This window comes from Labeo rohita, chromosome 9, assembly GCF_022985175.1.
Source record: "Labeo rohita strain BAU-BD-2019 chromosome 9, IGBB_LRoh.1.0, whole genome shotgun sequence".
NCBI classification, from domain to species: Eukaryota; Metazoa; Chordata; class Actinopteri; order Cypriniformes; family Cyprinidae; genus Labeo; species Labeo rohita.
This window is the reverse complement of record NC_066877.1, coordinates 26,075,754-26,101,204: the sequence shown is the minus strand read 5'-3', so window position 1 is coordinate 26,101,204 and position 25,451 is coordinate 26,075,754. Positions and strand designations below refer to the sequence as shown.

The 25,451-nt window shown below is 34.6% G+C and overlaps 2 protein-coding genes across 4 annotated transcripts in view; both read right to left on the bottom strand.

The window, feature by feature from the left end:
- The window catches only part of slc12a8 (solute carrier family 12 member 8), a 24,581-nt gene extending 15,038 nt beyond the window's left edge, over nt 1-9,543 (bottom strand). The window contains exons 1-5 of one of the 2 annotated variants that reach the window (XM_051118930.1): nt 9,043-9,543; nt 8,568-8,642; nt 8,303-8,449; nt 6,704-6,895; nt 6,377-6,608 (exon numbers count right to left, since the gene is read on the bottom strand). In XM_051118930.1, the coding sequence (XP_050974887.1) occupies nt 6,377-6,608; nt 6,704-6,895; nt 8,303-8,449; nt 8,568-8,609 (613 nt within the window). In that variant the 5' untranslated portion in view covers nt 8,610-8,642; nt 9,043-9,543. Of the gene's footprint in view, nt 1-6,376; nt 6,609-6,703; nt 6,896-8,302; nt 8,450-8,567; nt 8,643-8,899; nt 8,986-9,042 lie in introns of those variants that run through there. The other variant, XM_051118932.1, reaches the window with a different exon arrangement.
- A 713-nt stretch (nt 9,544-10,256) lies between these two features.
- On the bottom strand, nt 10,257-22,993 carry znf148 (zinc finger protein 148). 2 transcript variants are annotated; one of them, XM_051119640.1, is made up of 7 exons: nt 22,859-22,993; nt 19,874-20,252; nt 19,427-19,552; nt 18,137-18,260; nt 17,967-18,050; nt 16,011-16,129; nt 10,257-15,342 (listed from the first exon to the last, which is right to left on the bottom strand). In XM_051119640.1, exons 1-7 carry the CDS (start codon nt 22,861-22,863, stop codon nt 13,729-13,731), a joined length of 2,451 nt encoding a protein of 816 aa, XP_050975597.1. In that variant the 5' UTR covers nt 22,864-22,993; the 3' UTR covers nt 10,257-13,728. The 2 variants fall into 2 exon arrangements, with proteins under 2 accessions (XP_050975597.1, XP_050975598.1); XM_051119641.1 differs by having other exon boundaries at nt 19,874-20,338; nt 22,859-22,982.
- Between the last annotated feature and the right edge of the window lie 2,458 nt (nt 22,994-25,451).

The following is a 25,451-nucleotide window of genomic DNA, read 5'->3' as shown; positions in this document are numbered from 1 at the left end:
AGACTTTTATTTTGCAAACACTTAAAACCCAGCGTCTGAGCACAGATGCACTCTGTCTTTATTAGTTCACTGTCTTTGTTTAACAGGTCGGTCTAATAATAGAAAGGCAAAGAAAAAAAATCCAACTTGGTCGACCTTTACTTTTGTGTCCTTGTTAAAGGGATAGTTCGCCCAAAAATGACAATTCTATTATTAATTGCTTACCCTCATGTTGTTCCAAACCCGCAAGACCTTTGTTCATCTTTGGAACTCAAATTAAGAAATGTTTAATGAAATCCGAGAGCTTTCTGACCTTGCATAGACAGCAACTTTTTGTATGCAAAGAAAAAGGTAACGACTTTATTCAACAATGTCAGTTTCAGAAGAAATTAACCTGTTATTTTGTTTCTTAGTGCACAAAAAGTATTTTTGTAGCTTCATTACATTAAGGTTGAACCACTGATGTCACATGGACTATTTATCAATGTCCTTACTAGCTTTCCAGGCCTTGAACGTGTCAGTTGCGTTGCTGTCTATACAGGCTCAGTAATTTCTTGGTTTCATCAAAAATATCTTAATTTGTGTTTTGAAGATGAACGAAAGTCTTACGGGTTTGGAACGACATAGGGTGAGTAATTAATGACAGAATTTAAATTTCTGTCTGAACTAACCTTTTAACTAACCTGACAGCCCCAGTCCTCATTCACATATTATATAATTATATAAAATAAGAGAATGGGCATGACATACTTCAAATTTTCTCCTTTTACATTTTACAGAAGACAGACAATCATATAGCTTTGAAATGGCAAAATGTCCAATTCTGAAGTGAACTATCACTTTAAATTGCAATGGAATGACGTTATGCTGGAATCTCTATATCATCAAGGTTATGACGCTTTCCTTGTGCTGACCACCTGGCCTTGACTATGTGATTAACAGTGTTATCAAACTGTAAACACATCTGCACAGCAGCTCCTTTTTCCTGCCACTGGCAGGTAACCCGCCCATGCGGCGCCCAGACCTAAACCGTGCAACCCCCTGGAGTCATGCCAATGGTGAGATCACTTTATAACCACAAGGCTTAATTGAAAAAACCTGGAGGAACCAGTGCCTCCTTTTCCCTCTGCCAACGTACACTGCAGCCTGAGTCCAGCTCCTAAAATGGGGTCAGAAAAATACGACAGCAGCAGTAGCTGTAGTTAGGGGGTGACACCGTATATTTAGTCCATTACACCCCAATGTGTCTGACTTTCTCTGCTGAGAGAGTGAGAACACCATCTTTTTGAAAGTCTTGCCTCCTCTCTGGACGGGAAGCCAGTAATCAGGAGAACAGGAAGAGTTGGGATGGATTTCCTGCAAACCCAGTGTGAAAGTACATACTGACCTCGTCTGAGGTGGGCAGCCAAAAAAACTTAAACATTACAATGGACTAAGAATGCCTGCATGCTTGTCCTAAGAGCAAATGTCCCTTATCTCACGTAATTTTTGCAGGATGACGAGTTGCTATTATAAACTTCCATTAAATTAACCTTGCACTAAGTATGCATTGTTGGAAGAGGGAGTTGAAATTCTTTTAATACTGTGTATATGCCTAATATACATTTTTAACACAAGTATATCTTAATGTCCTAAATTTATGAAATGTGTGACAAAGTGGGACATTTAACTAATTCTTCTTAGACTTATAAGCATGTTCTATTTAATTAACACATGCTTTAGTCATTAAAAATAAAATAATTAAATATTGTGAAATATTTAGATTTTTAATTTAAAATGTATTCCTATGATGGCAAAGAGTCCATGTCACATGATCTTTCAAAAATTATTCTAACATAATAATTTGGTTCTAAAGAAATATTTCTTGTTATTACTAAATTTAATTCCTTATTTTTTTGTGAAACAACATTTTATTCATAACTCTTTAAAAAATACATTAAAGTTAAAAAGAAAAGCATTTATTTGAAATAGAAAGCTTTTGTAACATTTTAAATGTCTTTACTGCTACTTATAAATAATTTAATGCATCCTTGCAAATAAATTGAGTAATTTAAAAATAAATAAATAAATAAATAAAAATCTTACTGACAAACTTGAGGCACAGTTGTGCATATAGCTTTGCCTTGTGAGGTCCAGGATCACTAGATGACAGTACTGAATATAATGGGAAGACAAGTCACTTCACCCTTCCTGTTACTTATGATTGGTGTTGGAGTTCTATAATTGTGTTTATTTTAGGAAGAGACCCTGTACTCGTTAGTCACCATGTGCACCCCTCCCAGCAGATGCAGTGCTGCTGGAGGTCTAACTTACTGCTTATACCGTCAATGCCACATCACAACCTTGTACGCAAAATTTTGTCTTGCACTGTTTGTTAAGCCTAAATGGTTTCGAAATGTTTTTAGAAAAAGAAAATGTAAATAATAAATAATAATGTGAATTGCCACTACTAAAACAGACAATAAAAAAATAAAACCCCATATGATAGCAAGATTATTTGGGACACTGCCACATTTATGATACCCTGACATCTACTGGACAGTTGTTGCAAGGACATGTAGACTCATAGTTTTCCCATACTGGCCAAAAAATAGTTTATCAATACCAATAATCATTTTGAATTAGTAAGAGCTTCAAAATGAAAACATTAGAAATTTCTAGTCACAGATAATATAGATTTACATACTTCCCAACTTTTTAAAAGAAGTCTCTTATGCCCACCAAGGCTGCATTTATTTGATACAAACTACAGCAAAACAGTAATATCGTTAAATATCATTACAATTTAAAAGAATTGTTTTCAATTCTACATTTTAATATGTTTTAAAATGTAATTTATTCCAGAAATGGCAATGCTGAATTTTCATGGCCATTATGCCAGTCGTCAGTGTCACATGATCCTTCAGAAATCATTCTAATATGGTGATTTGGTGCTCAAGAAACATTTATTATAATAATGTTGAAATATTATTATTATTATTATTATGTTGAAAATAGTTGTGCTGCTTAATATTTTTGTAGAAACTGGGATACTTTCAGGATTCTTTGACATTTCAATAGAACATTAATTATTTGAAATACAAATGTTGTATTGGTAAAAATGTAAAATTTTGAACTGTTGAACACTGTTGCTTTTTGAACAATATAATACAGTCTTGCTGAATAAAAGCATTAATTCCTTTTTTTTTTTTAAAATCTGAGCCACCCCAAACTGTTTGAACAGTAGTGTATATATTGTCACTAATAAGCTGCATTCAACAACTTTTCAGCTCCAATAAATGCATATTACACCACACATGAAAATACAGAAATAAGGAACTGCAAAATAAGTATAGAAATAAGAGAAAAGTATGCTGATAAAAGAAAAAAACCTTTAGCACACTGCAAATTTAGTCTAATATATACAGGTCCTTTTCAAAAAATTAGCATATTGTGATAAAGTTCATTATTTTCTGTAATGTACTGATAAACATTAGACTTTCATATATTTTAGATTCATTACACACAACTCAAGTAGTTTCAAGCCTTTTATTGTTTTAATATTGATGATTTTGGCATACAGCTCATGAAAACCCAAAATTCCTATCTCAAAAAATTAGCATATTTCATCCGACCAATAAAAGAAAAGTGTTTTTAATACAAAAAAAAAAAAGTCAACCTTCAAATAATTATGTTCAGTTATGCACTCAATACTTGGTCGGGAATCCTTTTGCAGAAATGACTGCTTCAATGCGGCGTGGCATGGAGGCAATCAGCCTGTGGCACTGCTGAGGTGTTATGAAGGCCCAGGATGCTTCGATAGCGGCCTTAAGCTCATCCAGAGTGTTGGGTCTTGCGTCTTCAACTTTCTCTTCACAATATCCCACAGATTCTCTATGGGGTTCAGGTCAGGAGAGTTGGCAGGCCAATTGAGCACAGTAATACCATGGTCAGTAAACCATTTACCAGTGGTTTTGGCACTGTGAGCAGGTGCCAGGTCGTGCTGAAAAATGAAATCTTCATCTCCATAAAGCTTTTCAGCAGATGGAAGCATGAAGTGCTCCAAAATCTCCTGATAGCTAGCTGCATTGACCGCAGCTGACATGGCACCCCAGACCATCACTGACTGTGGGTACTTGACACGGGACTTCAGGCATTTTGGCATTTCCCTCTCCCCAGTCTTCCTCCAGACTCTCGCACCTTGATTTCCAAATGACATGCAAAATTTGCTTTCATCCGAAAAAAAGTACTTTGGACCACTGAGCAACAGTCCAGTGCTGCTTCTCTGTAGCCCAGGTCAGGCGCTTCTGCCGCTGTTTCTGGTTCAAAAGTGGCTTGACCTGGGGAATGCGGCACCTGTAGCCCATTTCCTGCACACGCCTGTACACGGTGGCTCTGGATGTTTCTACTCCAGACTCAGTCCACTGCTTCCGCAGTTCCCCCAAGGTCTGGAATCGGTCCTTCTCCACAATCTTCCTCAGGGTCCGGTCACCTCTTCTCATCGTGCAGTGTTTTCTGCCACACTTTTTCCTTCCCACAGACTTCCCACTGAGGTGCCTTGATACAGCACTCTGGGAACAGCCTATTCGTTCAGAAATTTCTTTCTGTGTCTTACCCTCTTGCTTGAGGGTGTCAGTGATGGCCTTCTGGACAGCAGTCAGGTCGGCAGTCTTACCCATGATTGCGGTTTTGAGTAATGAACCAGGCTGGGAGTTTTTAAAAGCCTCAGGAATCTTTTGCAGGTGTTTAGAGTTAACTAGTTGATTCAGATGATTAGGTTAATAGCTCGTTTAGAGAACCTTTTCATGATATGCTAATTTTTTGAGATAGGAATTTTGGGTTTTCATGAGCTGTATGCCAAAATCATCAATATTAAAACAATAAAAGGCTTGAAACTACTTGAGTTGTGTGTAATGAATCTAAAATATATGAAAGTCTAATGTTTATCAGTACATTACAGAAAATAATGAACTTTATCACAATATGCTAATTTTTTGAAAAGGACCTGTACACTGCCACTCAAAAGTTTGGGATCAGTAATGTTTTATAAAGAAGTCTCTCATGCTCTTCATCAAGGCTCTTCATCAAAAATACAAAAAAAACAGTAATATTGTAAAATGAGTCACTAGTCCAGTCTTCACTGTCACATGATCCTTCAGAAAGCATTCTAACATCATGCTGAATTATTAATTATAACATCATGCTGAATTATTAATTATTAATACTTAAAAAGAACAGCATTTACTTTAAACAGAAATCTTTTCTAACAATACTTTTTATCAATTTAACACATCCTTGCTGAATAAAACTTAATTTCTTTAAAAAAAAAATTTAAATAAAAATGTAACTTTTAAACGGTAGTCTATATTTATTGTTAAAAAAGATTTCTATTTTAAAATAATGCTGTTCTTTTTAACTTTTTATTCATTAAAGAATGGTTAAAAAAAAAAAAAAAGTGTAATATTTTCCAAAAAAATATTAGCTCAATTGTTTCCAGCATTGATAATAAATCAGCATATCAAAATGACTTCTGAAGGATCACGTAACACTGAAGACTGTAGTAATGGCTGATGAAAATTCAGCTTTGCATCACAGGAATAAATTATATTTGAAAGTAAATTAAAATAGAAAACAGTTATTTCACATTGTAATAAAATTTCACAATATTACTGTTTTTACTGTCATTTTGATCAAATAAATACAGCTTTGATTAGCATAAGAAACTTACTGATCCCAAACTTTTGAACAGCAGTGTAGAATGACTTGAACTTGTATATCCTCGTCTGGCAGGTTTGCCAGGAAATGTGCAAAGAAATGTCAATATAAGAAAGGCAGGCACTGTTTAGTAGAATCTGTGAAAACAATACTGCAGGGCAAGAATCTCTTCTAAAGCGCCACTCAATTAAATGTAAACCTATAGTCACAAATGCCTGTTCAAATTGAGTGTGATTTTTGATTGCCCATTAATTTTCTCTCTATGATCTATGATGTTGGTTTAATGAAAGACTTTCAGTTAAAAACACAAAACCTAGCTGTACCTTAAGATCTACATCAGGTGCTAAATTTACTCTAACATAAATGACCCTTGAAGTAATCTTATTCACATTCATGATAGCTCACCTGGATCTAGATGACTAAATGCTGCATTTATTAAAGGCTGCATTTATTTGATAAAAATACAGTAAAAATAGTAATATTGTTAAATATTATTACAATTTAAAAGAACTGTTTTCTATTTAAAATTTTAATGTTTTAAAATATAATTTATTCCAATAATGGCTGAATTTTCAGCAGCCTTTGTGCTAGTCTTTAATGTCAAATGATCCTTCAGAAATCATTCCATTATTATTTATACATTTACATTTATTATTATTATCAATTTTGTAGAAACTGTGATACCTAGGATTCTTTGACATACCTGGATCTAGATGACTAAATGTCCCGATGACAAAATCCAGAGTGGACATGGCTAATATGCCCAGTAGAACTAATTGAAGGCGTACAATCCATTTCACCCCAGCCAAGTTAATCCCAAGCAGGCCAATCAGAACGGCCACAGAAATGCCCCTCACCGCCCACGTGCTTTGTAAGTTCAGCACCTGTGCGATGGACTCGGCAAAACCAGTGATGTACATCGCTCCAGCCACACACTGCCAACAAGACACATGACTGTCACCAAACTTGAAAAGTAAACTGATCACCCAATGCATATGCAATATAATTAAAACAGGTATGAACTGCTCACCTGTCCAAACACATACAGGAGTCCCACAGTTCCTCCAACCCTGCCTCCGAGCACAGTGGAGATCATGGAGTAGACCCCACCGTTACCCACGCTGCAACACTCACACACACCAATACCTGACATCACTGTAACCAAGGCGACCAGTACCACCATGGATACCAGAAGCATGCCCAGCAACACACCTGTGTTACCCTAAAGATGATCATATGGAAAAAGACATAACATTTTCATTGAATGCACATTAAATAGCTGCCAAAACATTAGACGAGTATGGTTTTTATAAACGTGCCTTAGAAAAAAATATTACTGGTGTCCTGGAGTCAAAACAAAGGCACTGATATATTTTAAAATCAGTCAGAGCAAGTTTCTTTGAGTTGAAACAGCTCAGACTTACATGTTTGACTGGGACTAGGTTTAAACCTTGTCTATGAAACCTAGGGTTAATCTCACAACTTTTCTAATTCGAAGTTTATATTTCACAATTTAGATTTTTTTTTTCTTCTAATTCTGAGTTTTTTCCTCAGATCTGCAAGAAGTCTCAGATCTGTTACCTGAGAATTCAGAATTGTGAAGTAAATTTCCAATTGCAAGAAAAGAAAGACAGAATTATGAGATAAAAAGTCAGAGATTTAATTTTTTGCAAAAAAAAAAAAAAAAGTCAACTCAAAATTCTGAGTAAAAGCTCAGAATTGTTTGATATAAATTGCAAGATGTAAACCTGGAATTGGAAAAAAAACAGTCAGAATTCAGTTTCTCTCTCACAATTATGATTTTTTTTCCCCAGAATTTTGTATATCACAATTCTAAATCTATACACTACCAGTCTGCATTTGGCCTGCATTTATTTGATCCAAAGTACAGCAAAAAAAAAAAAAAAAAAAAAAAGTAAAATTGTTAAATATTTGTATTTTAAAATGCAATTTATTCCTGTGACTTCAAAGCTGAATTTTAGCATTATTACTTCAGTCACATGATTCTTTAGAAATCATTCTAATATTCTGTTTTGCTGCTCAAAAAATAAATAAATAAATAATATAAAAAAATATATTATTATGTTGAAAACAGCAGAGTAAAAAAATGTTATGTTTCTTTGATGAACAGAAAGTTCAGAAGAACAGCATTTATGTGAAATAGAAATCTTCTGTAACATTATAAATGTCTTTATCACTTTTGATCAATTTAAAGCATCATTGCTAAATAAAAGCATTAATTTCTATCATTTCTATGCATCATTTCTATATAACAATTATGCTGGAAATTAAGCTTTGATCACACAAATAAATTACATTTTAAAATATATTCAAACAGAAAGTTATTTTTAATAGTAAATATACTGCACAATATTACTGATTTTGCTGTATTTTGCATCAGATAAATGCAAGCTTGGTAAGCAGAAGAGACTTCTTTAAAAAAAAAACATTAAAAATCTTACTGTTCAATAACTTTTGATCTTGTAAAAAGTAATGAAAATGGTGAAAATGGGCATCCACAGATATGAACCAAAACCTTATAATATCTTTTCAAATGCTGTTTAAATAAATTCTCTAATACACATACGCACTACAAGCATCTTGAAATCTATGACAAATCATAACTTACCACAAGCCAACCAGTCCGTAAAAAGAGCACCACCCCAAAAATGTTGATCATGCAGGTAGTAAAGACTCCATCCCAGGTGCCAAAAAGAACAGGTTCCCAGACGAAGAGCTGCACCTTCCACCAAGGCTGAGCATTACTCTGGGATCCCTACACAAACCAGTGTCACTCATTTCTAAATAAGCCACTATTAATGCCAGTTCCTCTGCTCAGGGTAAAACATGAGGTCTGAACTTATGGTTTTCTATTACAACTGATTTGCCATTACCTGTGCGTCTTCATGGAATAACTCTTGAACTTGAGGACTCATGCTCCCTCCTGGGCAAGATTACAGTAGCTGGGTCTGAGGAAAGTAAAGACTTTGCTAGTCATTTGAAAGGCTTTGGTACACTCAATTTTAACAACATTTGCCAAGTAGGCGATGGCCACGTAGCCTGGATACATTTAAGCCAACAAAAGTCGTCTGTTAATAAGTGACACATTAGGAACTAATAATCGACATGCAATTCATATTCGCATTTTCACAAACATTTTAATACTTTAAGATAAAAGGCAAACAAACGAACTGAAGTTCACATGACTAAGTCGTGTAGTACTAACTTTTGTTAGTGTGTTTTTACTTTAACGTTATCTAGTACAATGGTTCGTTGTAAAGTCTAAAAGAAATGTGATAGCGGCTGTTTTGCGATATTGTTAAACTGTAAATTCCTTAAGTAATCAAAGGAAGACAAACACACACATACCTGTAATCCCTGGGCTCCCGGATGCAGCAGCAGGTGGAGAATGTGAGAGGCACAAGCACACCTGAGGTGTTGGGTGGTCCGAGTCATTTGTGCGAATCGGTTCTCTCGAACGGTTCGTTTTTGATGCAACTAGTCAAAAATTGTTGACTAATGTTGACCAGCTCGGACCGATTCAGTCAGATTCTTAAAAAATCTAACAAAATACAATAAAAATGTAAAATAGTTTTGTGAAGTGATTCGACTGATTCACTGAAAAGCTCCGACTCAAAATAACGATTCACTCAACGTTAAACATCAGTAAACTCAAAGTTGGTAGATGTTTTCAGTACCACCGCTCCCCCGAGGAAATATTTCGAGAAACTGACAGGTTTCTGAAATTATTCATTAAAAAGTAGTAGCCTAAATGTAATTTAAAATAATTAGATTCTCTATCGTTTGATTAATATCCTTTTAAAGCCTTTTTAGCCTAACAGCTGTCTGTGTCGCTGTTATTTATGTAAACGTTACGTGTACAATGAACGTCATTAAACAAATATCTGTTATATCAGCGCCACCTCAGGTGTGTGTAGGGTTGCCAAATCCACGGTTTTTCCGCGAAAGTGGGATACTTTTACACTTTTGCTGCGGGTTGTTTTTGAATTCCACGGGTTACACCGATCTCCCCGGATCGCGATTTAAACCGAGTAGACCCCTGACTGAGAGAAAAAAACATGGAGAATACATGATTAGTCTGATTGTTTATCACAGACCTGGCAACCCTGGCTGCCAGTGTACACTCTTATTTGCATTTGACTGTTCTTAGACTGCTCTAACGGTGCAGGATTTTCTGTATTTTTTCCCCTAATTGTCATTTGTATAACCAACTAGTGGACATTTATGATGTAAAGTCCAATTAAAATCACTTTAAGATACTCTTGGCCATGTGTCAACCAATGATACAAAATTTAAAGCATATTTTCAATCCCAGTCAAACTTTTTGTCAGCGTTAATGTCACAAAAATGTTTGTGTCATATTTGAACATAGATTATATTGACTGAACAAGAAATTATATTTGCACAAAATGAATCCTAGTTTAGGACCGTAAACTTTTTCATGAAAATTTCATGAAATTCCCACAATAGTGATTATATTAAGAAGGCACTCGGAAAACATTCTTGTGATGAGTTATCATGACACATGAAAAAAGCACTCAACAACTTGATGTATTTGTAAATTTAATATTACACAACAAGAGGCACGCAATCAAAAACATCCAATCTTTTTCCCCATGTCTTAGGCAAAGTATTGCATTAAAGTATATTCTATGGAAATAATTCGGCTACAATAAAATGGATACATATAAAAATATAACCAGTGTACAAAGACAGTCAGAGGACATGCACTCCCCAATAAAATTAAATGTCTAAAACTATTCAGAAGAGCTTTCTCACTAAATAAAACCATTCAGTTTCACTCGAATTAAACTTGAAAGAAAACAATGATTCACCATCAGTAACAACAGATGAGACACAAAATACCCAATCAATAAAGAAGGACAACAGCCATGTGTCTAAATGGATATGACTTTTTACCAACAGCAATTGAGCTTACAAAAACATCACACAATTTACTAAAAGGAAATAAAGCAAAAACAAGGCATTAAGGTCTTCCCTCAAATTATCATTTCACTTTCATCAATTTCTAGAGCATCTGTAGCAGTAATTATTGATTAAATATTTAGGTATCACATGATATTGAAATGATAAATAACATCCTAAAAACTCCTCGTCTGAGGGTGTATGAGATCCATACAAGGTTTAATCAAATTGTAATTAAAACTGCATTCAGAGGCAATTCTTAGAGTACATTTGTAATTTAAAAACAAGAACACCAACATGATTTTGTCACAAAAGTTGTGCTGAGAGTCGTCAGGGACTGTAGGAATGAGTAAACCAAAATGGCAGCAAATATCATGTTGCACTCTTTCCACACTCCGAAAAACTTAAAATATACCACCTATTTACAACATGGAAAAATAAAGGGACAATAAAGGAATGTTTAGGCACACATATAATAGACCGTAATCAAAAACACAGTAAAATGTCTTTGACACCCAGAACACACTCTGACTATGAAAAAACATACACACTCATTCACGAAACATGAGCAGAGCGAATTTGTGTGTAAATTGCTTATAAAACCATTAAACAATTTACATAAGAATGATTTACAAAGAAATGAGTGTACAGTTTGGCATGGTACTACGAATATAAATCAAACTAAGATTAATTAGGATACAGTTTTGGGGCAAGCGGCTAAATTTCCATAAACAATTTGAGAAAACAGAAACAAAGCTTTTAATTTACATGATTAGTTAATGAAAGATGTGCAATTAACAAATGCTATGTGTACATATATATATATATATATATATATATTAGTACAACTTTACACTTTATTTTTTGTTCTATATTAATCTAATAAGTAACAGCAAGTGAATCTGATTCAAAGACATATTTGTTAATGGATGGGGTGTTTGAGAGACAAAAAGCATGAAAATATGATCTCAGACCATACATTCTTAAATCATCTTCCTTGATTTCACTCAACACTGATATAGATTTTATATCAGATGTGTACGTTATGTAGAGGGAAGGTGGGAATCGAAAAGTGCTTTAAAATAACAAAAACTGCCCACGAGCCAAAGTGCGATTTAATGGGTAATGTTGATTAAATCTGGAAACCCAAGAAAACAGACTGTGAACAAATTAAATCCTCTTAAGGAAATCAAAGTGATGAAATGCGCAAATTTTTCAACTAAGTACACTAACAGTCAAAAGTTTTTGAACAGTAAGATTTTTAATGTTTTTTAAAGAATTCTCTTCTGCTCACCAAGCCTGCATTTATTTGATCCAAAGTACAAAAGCAGTAATATTGTAAAATATTTTTACTGTTTAAAATAACTGCTTTCTATTTGAATATATTTTAAAATGTAATTTATTTCTGTAATCAAAGCTAAATGTTTAAATCTTTACTCCAGCCTTCAGTGTCACATTATCATTCTAATATGTCAATTTGCTGTTCAAAAAACGTTTATTATTATTGTTATCAATTTTTAAAAAGTTGAATACATTTGTTTCAGGATTCTTTGATGAATAGTAAGATCCAAAGAGCAGGATTTTATAGAAATAAATATTTTTTGGCAAGGATGCTTTAAACAGATCAAAAGTGATAAAGACATATAACGTTATAACATTATAATGTTACAAAAGCTTTCTATTTCAGATAAATGCTATTGTTCTGAACTTTCTGTTCAACATAATAATAATATTAATAATAATTCATGTTTTTGAACAGAAAATCAGAATATTAGAATTATTTCTAAAGGATCATGTGACGAGTAATGATGCTAAAAATTCAGCTTTGAAATCAGAGGAATAAATTAGATTTTAAAATATATTTAAATACAAAACAGTTATTTTAAATAGTAAAAATATTTCACATTTTTACTGTTTTTGCTGTATTTTGGATCAAATAAATGCAGGCTTAATGAGCAGAAGAGACGTCCTTAAAAATACAAAAATCTTACTGTTCAAAAACTTTTGACTGGTAGTGTATATTGTATTTCACCTATTGTAAGTCTGAACTAACCAATGAGTCAGGCACAATGATGACAGACGAAGAAGTGCATACCTGTTAATGCTGCTGCCCTAGACAATTGCTAAAACTGCATCCTCAAATGTGAGATATGCAAAGAGAAACCCTCCACAAAACCTTGTTCCCCATATGCTCCTAAATCTGATTGGCAAGACAGATTTTTTTGTACTGATTCCCACCGAAGTAGCTGGGGAATATCTATTTTTTGATCCAATAACCTTAGGAGAAATATGCAAAGATATTTCATGATTATATAATCTCATTATATAAAATTATGGGCTAGGTCCATACAAATTCAGTATGACAATACCTGCAGATTGCTCTAAACGAAATGTGTCTTGGAGAGATTCTTTACGGGAGCAGAGAATGCAAATAATATATATATAAAAACATTCAATGCACAAAAAGATTAAATATACAAATTAGCTTACAACGACAGGGGTGAGAAAAACGTTACTCGTTTTTTGAACAAAAGTGACTTGCAGTATATCAATCACAAAGTGCCTTACTCAAGAATAGGGCATTAAAGTAAGGTCCTTTCAGTACCTCTCCAAAAAACTAATTAAATACAAAAACCAATTATAACGCTAGACTAGAATCATTTCTATAGACCTACATTATTAGGTCAGTCTGTTGAGCCTGTTGCTCCAGCAGAAGAACTAAACGCTAACATAAGGCCAAATCAGAATCGATTTTTATATAGTTTTCTCTCGGGGAAGCTACAATGACCCTATAATTTAGATTACTACAACAGGATTGTTGTAGTAGTTTAAAATCCTAATTTTACAACGCATAACTAATTTGGCAAGCCGTAGTGCGTTCGTCCAAAGCCCAAAAAATGCAATGACACATAAAGAGTATCACATAGTCTCCATTAGAAGGGCTGATAATGAAACCAATGCGTGCATCACTCTGCTCCTTTTGATTCTCACACATGCGTGATTGTTTAAAGATGGAAAATCATAAGTATTTGCACAGAGATCACATTGCCTTCACTGACAGAACTATAAAGTGCCTTTTAAATGCTTCAAATCATTAAAAGCTCTTGATTAGCCAAAGGTTTGGCTGCTTGTAGCATCTGGAGATGAAGTTAGTTGAGTTCTTGTTTCAGTAACAAGAGAGAACTCTGGGAAGTCCGTTCCACCGTGACCTCTCAGGCTAACTTGTCCACTGGCAATGCTAAACTGTGAGGATATTCCAGATCTTGAGCTCGGGAATTGAGATCGAAAGTTCTGGTCAAAAGTAGCAATCTGAAACGTCTGGCTAATGCTTTGCGCATCAGTCTTTTTGGGAGAGGTCACTTGGTCGAGAAAGTCCTCCGTTGGGGAAACCGAGGAAGGGTTTGTCTCGTCACCTGAAAAGGAGAAGGAGTGTTGGGAATCTACCAAAAGGCTAAAATTAGGTTTCTCCAAGGTGGATCTCAATGGAGAGTTCATGGTCGGTCTAAACCGGGATGGAGAGGTGAACTGCTTCTCTGTGGAAAACAATGGCTGGCCTGCAAGACTGGCACTGTCGTTTACAAACGTAAGACTCTGGTTGTTCAGGTAGGTGTCGTTCTGACTGGTCCTTTCCAGTGCTTGCTGAAGAAACTTGGAGTACTCCTGTAGAAGGCTGGCCTTCTCTGCCGGGGGTGCTTGTGAACTGGTTCCCAACGTTTCGGTGGGGCTGCTCTCATCGGAAGAGTTGATAGAGATGCTGGATGTGACTTCGGTGTCTGCCACGCTGAAGGAAATCTCTGCTTGCCCGTTGGCCTTATTAGAGTAGTGATCGAGAAGCGTCTGTAGGACTTCATCCGGAAGGACGTTTTTCTCATTACTAGACTTGATCTCCACGTTCAGCGTCTGAGTCTCAGAGAGGATCGTGGCGGGAACGGTCTCATCGATGACGCTCGCTACAGCTGCTTGAGTGACCGAAGGCTGCGACACGATGCTGCTCACGTTAAGCGCGTAGTCTCGACTAGTGTTGGCCGTGGCTGCTTGGAGGTATCGCTTCTTTTTGAGAAACTGCATGGCGTCGTCGTAGTTTGTGCTGCTTCCGGTTGGTTTAGCTTGTACACCTTGTAGGGCATCAACCGATTCCATGTCAGGATTGGCCTCGACATCCAAGAGGCCTTTGTTGTCCACAATCTCAAAGGTGTATCTTGTTACTTTGCTATCTTCGAATGAGGACAAGGGTGAGAGACTCTGGGGCTGTTCTAGAGCTTGCTGTTTCAAGCCTCTCCTGCTGGCGATTTTCTTCAGGACTAGTTTTGGAGGACTGATGATTTCATCATTAGATTCTTCCCCTGCGAGATGCCGGTTGACAGGCGGGGAGTCAGGGAGCTCAACGGAATAATCTGTCACGACATATTCGTCCTTCACCTTGGTGGCTACAGTGTAAAGTGGAAGACACTCGCTTTTGGCCAGTTGGTCTTCAGACTTTTCCTCATTACCAGCTTCAACCTCTTTGTCAACAGTGGGACTCGTGAGCGCCACCCGACTTTTATCAGAGGTCTTCTGACGTTTCTTCTTGGGAAGAGTGCACTCCTTGACAGGAAAAGAGAAGCCCAAGCTTTCTGAGGTGCGAAGAGGGCCGTCTTTGGCAGCTGCTTTCTGCACCTTCCTGTCCTTATTCTCATGGCACATTCGTCTGTGCTTTAGTACTCTGTCAGTTCTAGAGAAAAACTGTTGGGGAAAATATACATCATGTTTCTGGCTGTATAATGCATGCTAACATTTTAATTGCCCAGAATTACTGGACCACAAAACCAGTCATAAGGGTCAGTTTTTTGAAACTGAGATTTATACATCATCTGAAAGCTAAATAAATAGGCTTTCCATTGATTTACAGATGTATATTTGGCCAAAAACAAAATCTGGAATCTGAGGGAGCAAAAAAAATCAAAATATTGAGAAAAATAACAATAAAGTTGTCCAAATGAAGTTCTTAGCAATGCATATTACTAATCAAAAAATTCTGATATATTTACAGTAGTAAATTTGCAAAATATATTTGGCTGAGATACAACTATTTGAAAATCTGGAATCTGATGTTGCAAAAAAATCAAAACACTTACAAAATCGCCTTTAAATTTGTCCAAATGAAGTTCATAGCAATGCATATAACTAATTAAAAATTAAGTTTTGATACATTTATGGTGGGAAATTTACAAAATATCTTCATGGAACATGATCTTTACTTAATATCCTAATGATTTTTGGCATAAAAGGAAAGTCTATAATTTTGACCCATACAATTTATCGTTGGCTATTGCTACAAATATACCCGTGCTACTTATGACTAGTTTTGTGGTCCAGGGTCACAAATCTGTTTTGCTTTGGACTGCCCTTACCTGATGGCAATAGTCACACTGGTAAGGCTTCTCCCCGCTGTGTGTCCTCTTATGTCTCTCCATGTGGTATTTCTGAATAAATTTCATTCCACACTCATCACACCGAAAAGGTTTTTCTCCTAAAGGGGAGACATGACAGGCAATTATGAACGATGTAAAAAACAATTTAGGCAGGTCAAGCAGGCCTACTTCTTTCCTGCCAAGACCTGATGGGAAAAACTAGGCCTTGACTCTAGACATGCTTTCTCGGATTTAAAAGATCACTATAAAAAAGGGAATTGCAATGGACCACATTTATAAACAATCACTGACTTGACGATTTCACTGTACATCCTTAAAGGGATAGTTGACCCAAAAATGAAATTTCTGTCATCAATTACTCGCCCTCATGTCATTTTAATCCTGTAAGACCTTTGTTCACTTACAGAACACAAACTGAGACATTTTTGAGGAAATCCAAGAACTTTCTGACTCTGCATAGACAGAAACGCAACTGACACGTTGGCCCAGAAAGTAGTGAAGACATTTGTTGCACGTTCACGAGAGTACCACAATGCATACATGTGGTGCTGAACGTGTGTCGAAGACTGACACAGAAGAGAAGAAAGTGATGAACAAAGTCAATATTTTTTATTATTTGTACACAAAAATATTCTAGTTGCTTCATAACATTACAGATGAACCACACTGATGTCACATGGACTATTTTAGCAACATCATTACTACCTTTCTGGGCCTTGAACATGTCAGTTGCTGTCTATGCAAGGTCAGAAAGCTCTTGGATTTCATCAAAAATATCTTAATTTCTGTACCAAAGATGTCTTACAGGTTTGAAACGACATGAAGGTGAGTAATTAATGACAGAATTTTACCATGCCTTTAATTAAAATCTCTTAAAGGAGAAGTCCACTTTCAGAACAACAATTTACAAAAAATTTACCCCCTTATTATCCAAGATGTTCATGTCTTTCTGTCTTCAGTCGTGAATAAATTATGGAAAGCATATCAGGATTTTTCTCCATATAATGGACTTTGTTGGTGCCCCGATTTTGAACTTCCAAAATCCAGTTTAAATGCAGATTCAAAGGGCTCTAAACGATCCCAGCCGAGGAAGAAGGGTCTTATCTAGCGAAACGATCTGTCATTTTTTTTTTTTTTTTTTTCGGAAAATAAAAATTTGTTTACTTTTTAAGCACAAAAGCTTGTGTAGCACAGGCTCTGGGATTCGCGTCCACGACACTACGTACTATTGAATCAGGTCGAAAGGTCACGCGGATCGTAGGCGAAACTACAGACCCAGTGTTTACAAAGTGAACGTGCAAAGACTAAGAAAGTGCAAGTAAGTCAAATGCTGTTTACAGACAAAAAGGTTCAACGATGTCGGACTATTCTGAAGTTGTAGGAGAAAATGAGGAGTTTTTCGCTATACTCTACCTTTTCGAGCCGGAGTACAAAGACGATGAACTTAGATGTGATTAGACGTTAGTTCCGCCAACATCCGTTTGACCTTTCGACTTGATTCAATAATAGGTAGTGTTGTGGACGTGCATCCCAGACCCTGTGCTACAGAAGCTTTTGTGCTTAAAAAGTAAACAAATTTTTATTTTCTGGAAAAAATGACAAATCGTTTCACTAGATAAGACCCTTCTTCTTTAACTGGGATCGCTTAGAGCCCTTTAAAGCTGCATTTAAACTACATTTTGGAAGTTCAAAATCGGGGCACCAATGAAGTCAATTATATGGAGAAAAATCCTGAAATGCTTTCCTCAAAAACCATAATTTCTTCACGACTGAAGACAGAAAGACATGAACATCTTGGATGATGGGGGGTGTGTAAATTATTTGTAAATTGTTGTTCTGGAAGTGGAGTTCTCCTTTAAAACACCTCGAAGAGAAACATAAATGTTACTTCTTTTTCTGTCACTGGTATAATGGTTTCAGTCCCTTTCTGCTTACCTGTGTGGATCTTTTCATGTCTTTGAAGCAGGTACTTCTGAATAAAGCGCATGTCACACTGATTGCACTGGAAAGGCTTTTCACCTGCAAAAAAGTATATTTTTGTTCACCGTTTTGTTCTTTTTTCTATGTCAATTATTCCCACAGGACCAGCATATTACACCACTTACCTGTGTGAATGAACACGTGTCTTTGCAAATGGTAGTTTGTCCGAAAAGCAGCATTGCAGTGCTCACAGACATGAGATTTTGGGTTCTGGTGCCCAAGGGAGCCATCTTCATTAATAGTGAGAATCTAACAAGATGGAGGAAATATAGTTCAAAACTATCCGTCTTTCATGCCTGTGGTTCTTTTAGAGCATCATAATTCTGGAGTACTATAATACTGTATGTCCTGGCTAACCAATACAATAAAGGCAGATGTGTATAGCAGTCTTTAGTATAATATTACATAGCATAGTACAAACAATTACCTCAGTAGGCAACCATCCTTAAAATAAACAATATACACTACCAGTCAAAAGTTTTTGAACAGCAAAATTTTGAATGTTTTTCAAAGTAGTCTCTTCTGCTCACCAAGCCTGCATTTATTTGATCCAAAGTACAGCAAAAACAGTACAATTCTGAAATATTTTTACTATTTAAAACAACTTTTCTATTTGAATATATTTTAAAATGTAATTTATTCCTGTGATCAAAGCTAAATTTTCAGCATCATTACTCCAGTCTTCAGTGTAACATGTCAATCATTCTAATATGCTGATTTGCTGTTCAAGAAACATTTATTATTATTGTTATCAGTATTTAAAACATCTGAGTACATTTTTTCAGGATTCTTTGATAAATAAAAATATCAGCATTTTATAGAAATGAATACTTTTATTTAGCAAGGATGCTTTAAATTGATCAAAAGTGATGATAGAGGGGTTTTTTTCAGATAAATGCTGTACTTTTGAACTTTTTATTCATCAAAGAAACCTGAAAAAAATTCTACTCAGCTGTTTTCAACATAATAATAAAAAATGTTTTTGAGTGGCAAATCAGAATATTAGAATGACTTCTGAAGGATCATGTGACCGGAGTAATAATGCTACAAATTCAGCTATGAAATCACAGAAATAAATTACATTTTTAAAATATATTCAAATAGAAAGCAGTTATTTTAAATAGTAAAAATATTTCAGAATTTTACTGCTTTTGCTGTATTTTAGTTCAAATAAATGCAGGCTTGGTAAGCAGAAGAAGCTTTTTTTTTTTGTCTCTTACCGTGCAAAAACTTTTGACTGGTAGCGTATAAAAAAGCAAGTAGACAAAATTAGCAATTTCGTGAATCTTTCAAAGAAGTTTAAATTACTTTACCACACTGTTATGCACTGTGTAAAATATCTCTCACATAGAGAACTAGTATTTTAAAGCATACTGGTATTTCATCAGTGGCATCTCTGATGAACAATATTAAACCTTTGCAGGCGAGCGCTGCTTTCTCTTCTTCTTTTTGTGACAGTCAGATGGGTCCCTTCCCTGTTTCTTCTCCTTTTTATTCAGAATCAATGAGTCTGGCATTTTCATCTCCTGCTTTATATTTACCTAACAAAAGCAACAACAAAAAAAGTCATTAATTAAATTAATTTACTGAATTTCTAAGTTACAGTGCACCTATTATATACAGATTTTTGTATTAATAATATATTTTTATTACGATAATAGAGCCAAAATACAGTTTAATTCTGACTTAGATTTGAGCAAATGTGCTGAAAAGAAATGCACACTAATTTCACCCAATATTTACTAACTTTTTTTTTTTGGTTCACTGACAAAGCTGTTAGAACTTGCACAAGTAAAATAAATAAAACTGTTAAATCGCAGCAGTAATTAGCTCTTAATCAGCTCAAACAGCTGTACACTTACTGGCATATTGAGTGTATAGTGTAATTTATGGGGAATTCGCTGTGAGAAAGCCGCTTCATCCTGTCCGTCATTTTTCACCGTCTCCTCATGAACCATCAGGTCATCCTGGGATATCAGATCATGTGAGGTCAGGCCTCCACCTGCCAGGTCTTCATCATCATCTTCATCATCGTCATCATCCTCAGCCAAAAGGGGATGATTAGCCAAGCTCCGTTCCCCAATTGTCAGATCCAAACTGCCTCTCCTTCCTCTTCCATCCACTCTTGAGGGTCCCAAACCTCTAGACGAGTGGTGTAGCCCCACAGGGCTACATTTCATAAGCATCCCCTCCAGCTTGTCATCAATGTTCATCGCTGAACGCTGAGCGGTTGAGCTGAAGCTACAGGAAGAGACAGGACCAACATAAGGATTTCTATCAGCAGTTAACACCGTTGCGTTCACAGCACTTCCTCTCCGTTGACCTGGCTGAGAGAAACAACAAGCTTGAGTTTAAACTAACAAATCTCAAATTCCCTCCTCACATCAACCTGATGACATACATTCTCCTGCATGAATTAGGAATGATCCAGAGAATCTTGTTTATTAATAAATGGAAATTTGATCTTTTGAAAATCCTAAAACATTATTTCCAGGTTTAAATGAAAATTAAATTTAGTCTCAGACTTTTTGGACTCCAGTGTTAGTCTAGCCTCTATGTACAATCAAATAAACATTATTTTCATCGCCAGCTAGGCAAAAGAGAAATGACATTAAACTCAATCTGACTTGACACGTCTTGAACAGTCATTGTCAGAATTGCTACTGGAGCATAAACTAATTTAATAATGAAGGATTCATGCCTTTTTATGTCAGATTAGTGCTTCTACATCTCATTATGAATGACGTGACTCAAAATGGATTGTAATACATAATTTCTTACTAGTTTAATGAGGCTTATTAAGGCTGTCAAACGATGAGTCGGGATTAATAAGTTTGTGTTTACATAAAATGTGTGTGTACTGTGTATATTAATTATGTATATATAAATACACAAACAAACATGCATGCAATTTAAGAATATATCTATATTTACTTACATTTAATTTATACGTACATATAAATATTTTGTATATAAATATATTTTTCTTAAATATATACAAGCATCTGTGTGTATTTATATACATAATAAACATACAGAGTACACACATATTAGGCAAACACAAACTTTTATTTTGCATGCAATTAATCGCGATTAATCATTTGCCCTACTTAAAATACAAAAAGCTGCTATACTGTCAAACGATTCATCATGATTAATTGCATGCAAAATAAGTTATTTGTTTACATAATATGTGTGTGTACTGTTCATATTTATCATGTATATAAATACACACACATGCATGTATATATTTAAGAAAAATATGTTATGTTTATCTATTAAATATATTTATATGTATATATAAATACATGTGAATATTAGGGCTGGCATATGATTAATCGCAATTATTAGCATACAAAATAAAAATCTGAGTTTGCCTAATATATATGTGTGTAATTATTACGCATATATAAATAGAAGCAATTCATGTATATATTTAAGAAATATTTTTCAAGTACATGTATTTATTATATTTTTTATAGAATTTACATTATATATAAATACAAATATTCTGTACATAAATAACATATTTTTCTTAAATGTATACATTAATTTGTGTGTATTTATAGATACATAATAATTACACACACATATATAAGGCAAACTTAAACTTTTATTTTGTATGCGATTAATCGTTTCACAGCCCTACTAAATATTTGCACAAATATACTGTGTGTGTGTGTTTATATATACATAATAAATATACACAGAACACACATTATATTAACATTTTATTTAGGATGCGATTAATCATGATTAATCGTTTGACAGCCCTACTGTTGAGCTGCTTCATAGCTATTATTACTGTGAAGCTGCTCTGAAACAATCTGTATTTAAGAAAAAAAAAAGAGCTAAAAAAAAATAAAATAAAGAGCTATATAAATAATCGTGACTTCACGCTAATCATCCACCCAATCATCCTAAAATTGGTTAAACAATAAAATATCTGCTACTGTGTTTCAAACTTAAAAACAACTATAAGGATTGTCATACAGTGCTTGCACCTTCTTAAACATTGAATCAAAGTTTCAAACATATCAGTATTAAAAGATTAGGGCTGTGTTTAACCCTGCTGTGCTTTTCTAATCATTAATATTGACTTAATTAATATGAATATTTACAAACTTATTTAATTATTAACCCAGTATGACCTTGACATAATTATTTTCTTATTTTACTGACCTATATGAGCTGGCTGGCATCCTTCAGGTTTGTCATAACAGATGAGACTGTCAAATCTTATTTTTATAGCATTTTCATAATACATATTGGTTTAAAGCATCTTTAGAGATAATTCTCCCTTAATGCACTCAGTAAGCAAGTCCTTGACTGTAGCAAATTAGAGCATTAAAACTACATTAGAGGTGAAAAAAAAAACAAAAAAAAAAACAGTATATTACATATGCATAGACTTTATAAGTCAAGTTATATATGACATGTCAACCTAAAGTAAATACGACCCGCATTGGAATTGTTCATTTAAACGTGTGATTTGAAAATAAAACGGCCTGCGATAAGAGCTCTATGTATACAGACCTAATAATGCTGTGCATAAACTAAAAAATAAACTGAAAGTACATGACTGTGTTTACAGTGACACCCGAGCACAACACTGACTGCCTGTTGCCACTGTCAGAGATACAGCTGCGTATTTAATTTGACTTGAGCTTAACAAGACTACTGTATTTTAAGAATGACTTTAATGTATCTTTATATATGAATGTAGTTTAAATTCGGCCTGATCTCAATCTCTATGCTGCCGTTTCATCACGCACACAGAGGCCGGACTGCAAACGTTTTCACGGCTGATTGTAACGAGGACCCTCGCCGATGAAGAGCATACGTACCTCATGTGTTGTCAGTGCAGCGCTGGCGGCGGGTTCGAGCCGCTCATCATGTGTTTGTCAAACTTTACTGCGATGCTGCAGCTAGCATGAGAGGCTAGCGAGCTACATTCCATCTGCAGCTGCGCAGCGGTGCATTGTGGGATCGCAGCGGACCCGCTCTAATGAGACTCAGAGACAGGACGTGTTTGCTTGCTGTTTGAAATATGTAAATGTATATAAATAATTAAACAATATATGCAGCTAATAATAGAGAATAATGTGGGGTGTTATATAAATGTATTTATTCATAATCAGAAGTACTAAGATTTGACTCACCCGTCTTTGCCTCAAGACTCATAACAGAACCACGAATTTCAGGGATTTTTTTGTTTTTAAATGTAAATGCTAAAAAAAGACCTTGAAATATGAGCTGTGCAGAATAAATAAAATAAATAAATAAACAATCCTCCATTATACAGTTGAAATCAAAAGTTTACATACACCTTAAAGAATCTGCAAAATATCAAATATTAAATATTTTACCAAAATAAGAGGGATCATACAAAATGCATGTTATTTTTTTACTTAGTACTGACCTAAATAAGATATTTCACATAAAAGACGTTTACATATAGTCCACAAGAGAAAATAATAGTTGAATTTATAAAAAATTACCCTGTTCAAAAGTTTACATACACTTGATTCCTAATAGTGTTGTTACCTGAATGATCCACAAGATGTGTACATTTTGCCTAAATATCTTTTTTTTTTTTTTTTTTTTTTTTTTATTACTGCCCTTCAGAAGCACATGTTTCACATACTTCCCAGAAGACAAAATAAATTCACCCTGATCTGCAAATTCAAAAAATGTTGAATTTCCAACAATGCCCCCCAGGCCAACTATCACTGAAAAAAAAAAACAGATAATAAAAGAATCAAGTGGGTCATTTTTATAAATTCAACTATTATTTTCTCTTGTGGACTATATGTAAACATATTTTATGTGAATTATCTTATTCAGGTCAGTACTAAAAAAAAAAAACAACAACATGCATTTTGTATGATCCCTCGTTTTAGTAAAATAATTAACGTCTTGTAGATTCTGCAAGGTGTATGTAAACTTTTGACTTCAACTGTATTTGTAACATTACATTTTTTTGTTTTTACATCAATGTTATATGTAAACATAGAAACAGACCTTCAGGTTAAAAAAAAGCCCCTAAAACAAACTTAAAACGACGTGAAATTAAATACAAATTAAAATGCTAGATACACAAACAAAGCTATTCTTCTCAATAACAATTTTTTTATTATTGAAGAAAATACAGAACATTAAATATAATAGAATCATAAAATGAATCGTTTAATTAAATATATCAACACTCCCAGTTTCTGTTAATAAAAAGTTTAAGTTCTGTTAATGAAAAGTGCTCCCTCATTTACCTTTGTTTAAACCTGTGCTAAACCTTTACGTCTTGCAAATTCAAACTAAGTCAAACTACAGTCTGTCACATCAAAGTTTTTGGTATTAAATTGTTGTCCATAAGTATAACACACCACTAGAGGGAAGCATTACAGCCCAGTAACAAATGGAGATTCCTCCTGAGAAAATGGCTGAGAGTCTGTAGAGATTACTACAATTAATCATTTTAAAGTAATAATGTAATAAAGTAAAAGTAGCAATGCACTCTTGACCAGTACACAGCTCTTATTATTAAAGGATGTATTCTTTTTCAGTGTTAAAATACTTTCTCACCACAGTTTAATGTACACATTAAAGGAGAAGTCCACTTCCAAAACAAAGATTCACATATAATGTACTCACCCTCTTGTCATCCAAGATGTTCATGTCTTTCTTTCTTCAGTTGTAAAGAAATTATGTTTTTTGAGGAAGACATTTCAGCATTTTTCTCCATATAATGGACTGGTATGGTGCCCCGATTTTGAACTTCCAAAATTCTGTTTAAATACAGCTTCAAATGATCCCCAATGCGGTTGTAAACGATTCCAAGGGTCTTATCTAGTGAAACGATCGGTTATTTTCATAAAAAAAAAACAATTTAAATACTTTTTAATCTCAAATGCTCGTCTTTCCTTTCTCTCAATGAACTCTGTGTATTCTGGCTCAAGACAGTTAGGGTAAGTCGTAAAAATACAATCGTATTTTCTCCCTCAACTTCAAAAATTATTTAAAAAATCATCCTAAATCGCTGCAGAAGTTCCAGCCCAGTCTTTGCAATGTGAACATGCACAGAAGATCAAACACCCTTAACAAAAAAGGTAAAACAGTGATATAGGACAATTTTGAAGTTAAGGGAAAACATGAGATGTTTTTCGACATACCCTAACTGTCACAAGCCGGAACAAAAACAGTCTAAGCAGAGAGAGACAATACGAGCGTTTGACATTAAAAAGTATATAAATTGTATTATTTTTATTAAAATAACCGATCGTTAAGCTAGATAAGACCCTTCCTTCTCGGCTGAGATCATTTACAGCCGCATTTGGGATCGTTTGAAGCCACATTTAAACTGCATTTTGAAAGTTTAAAATCGGGGCACCATACCAGTCCATTATATGGAGAAAAGTGCAGAAATGTTTTCCTCAAAAAACA

Coding starts and splice junctions, on each gene's coding strand:
- znf148 (XM_051119640.1), bottom strand. Junction 16,130..17,966: donor ACATGAAAAGATCCACACAG/GTAAGCAGAAAG, acceptor TCTCCCCTTTAG/GAGAAAAACCTTTTCGGTGT. Junction 15,343..16,010: donor AGTGTGACTATTGCCATCAG/GTAAGGGCAGTC, acceptor TTTCCCCAACAG/TTTTTCTCTAGAACTGACAG.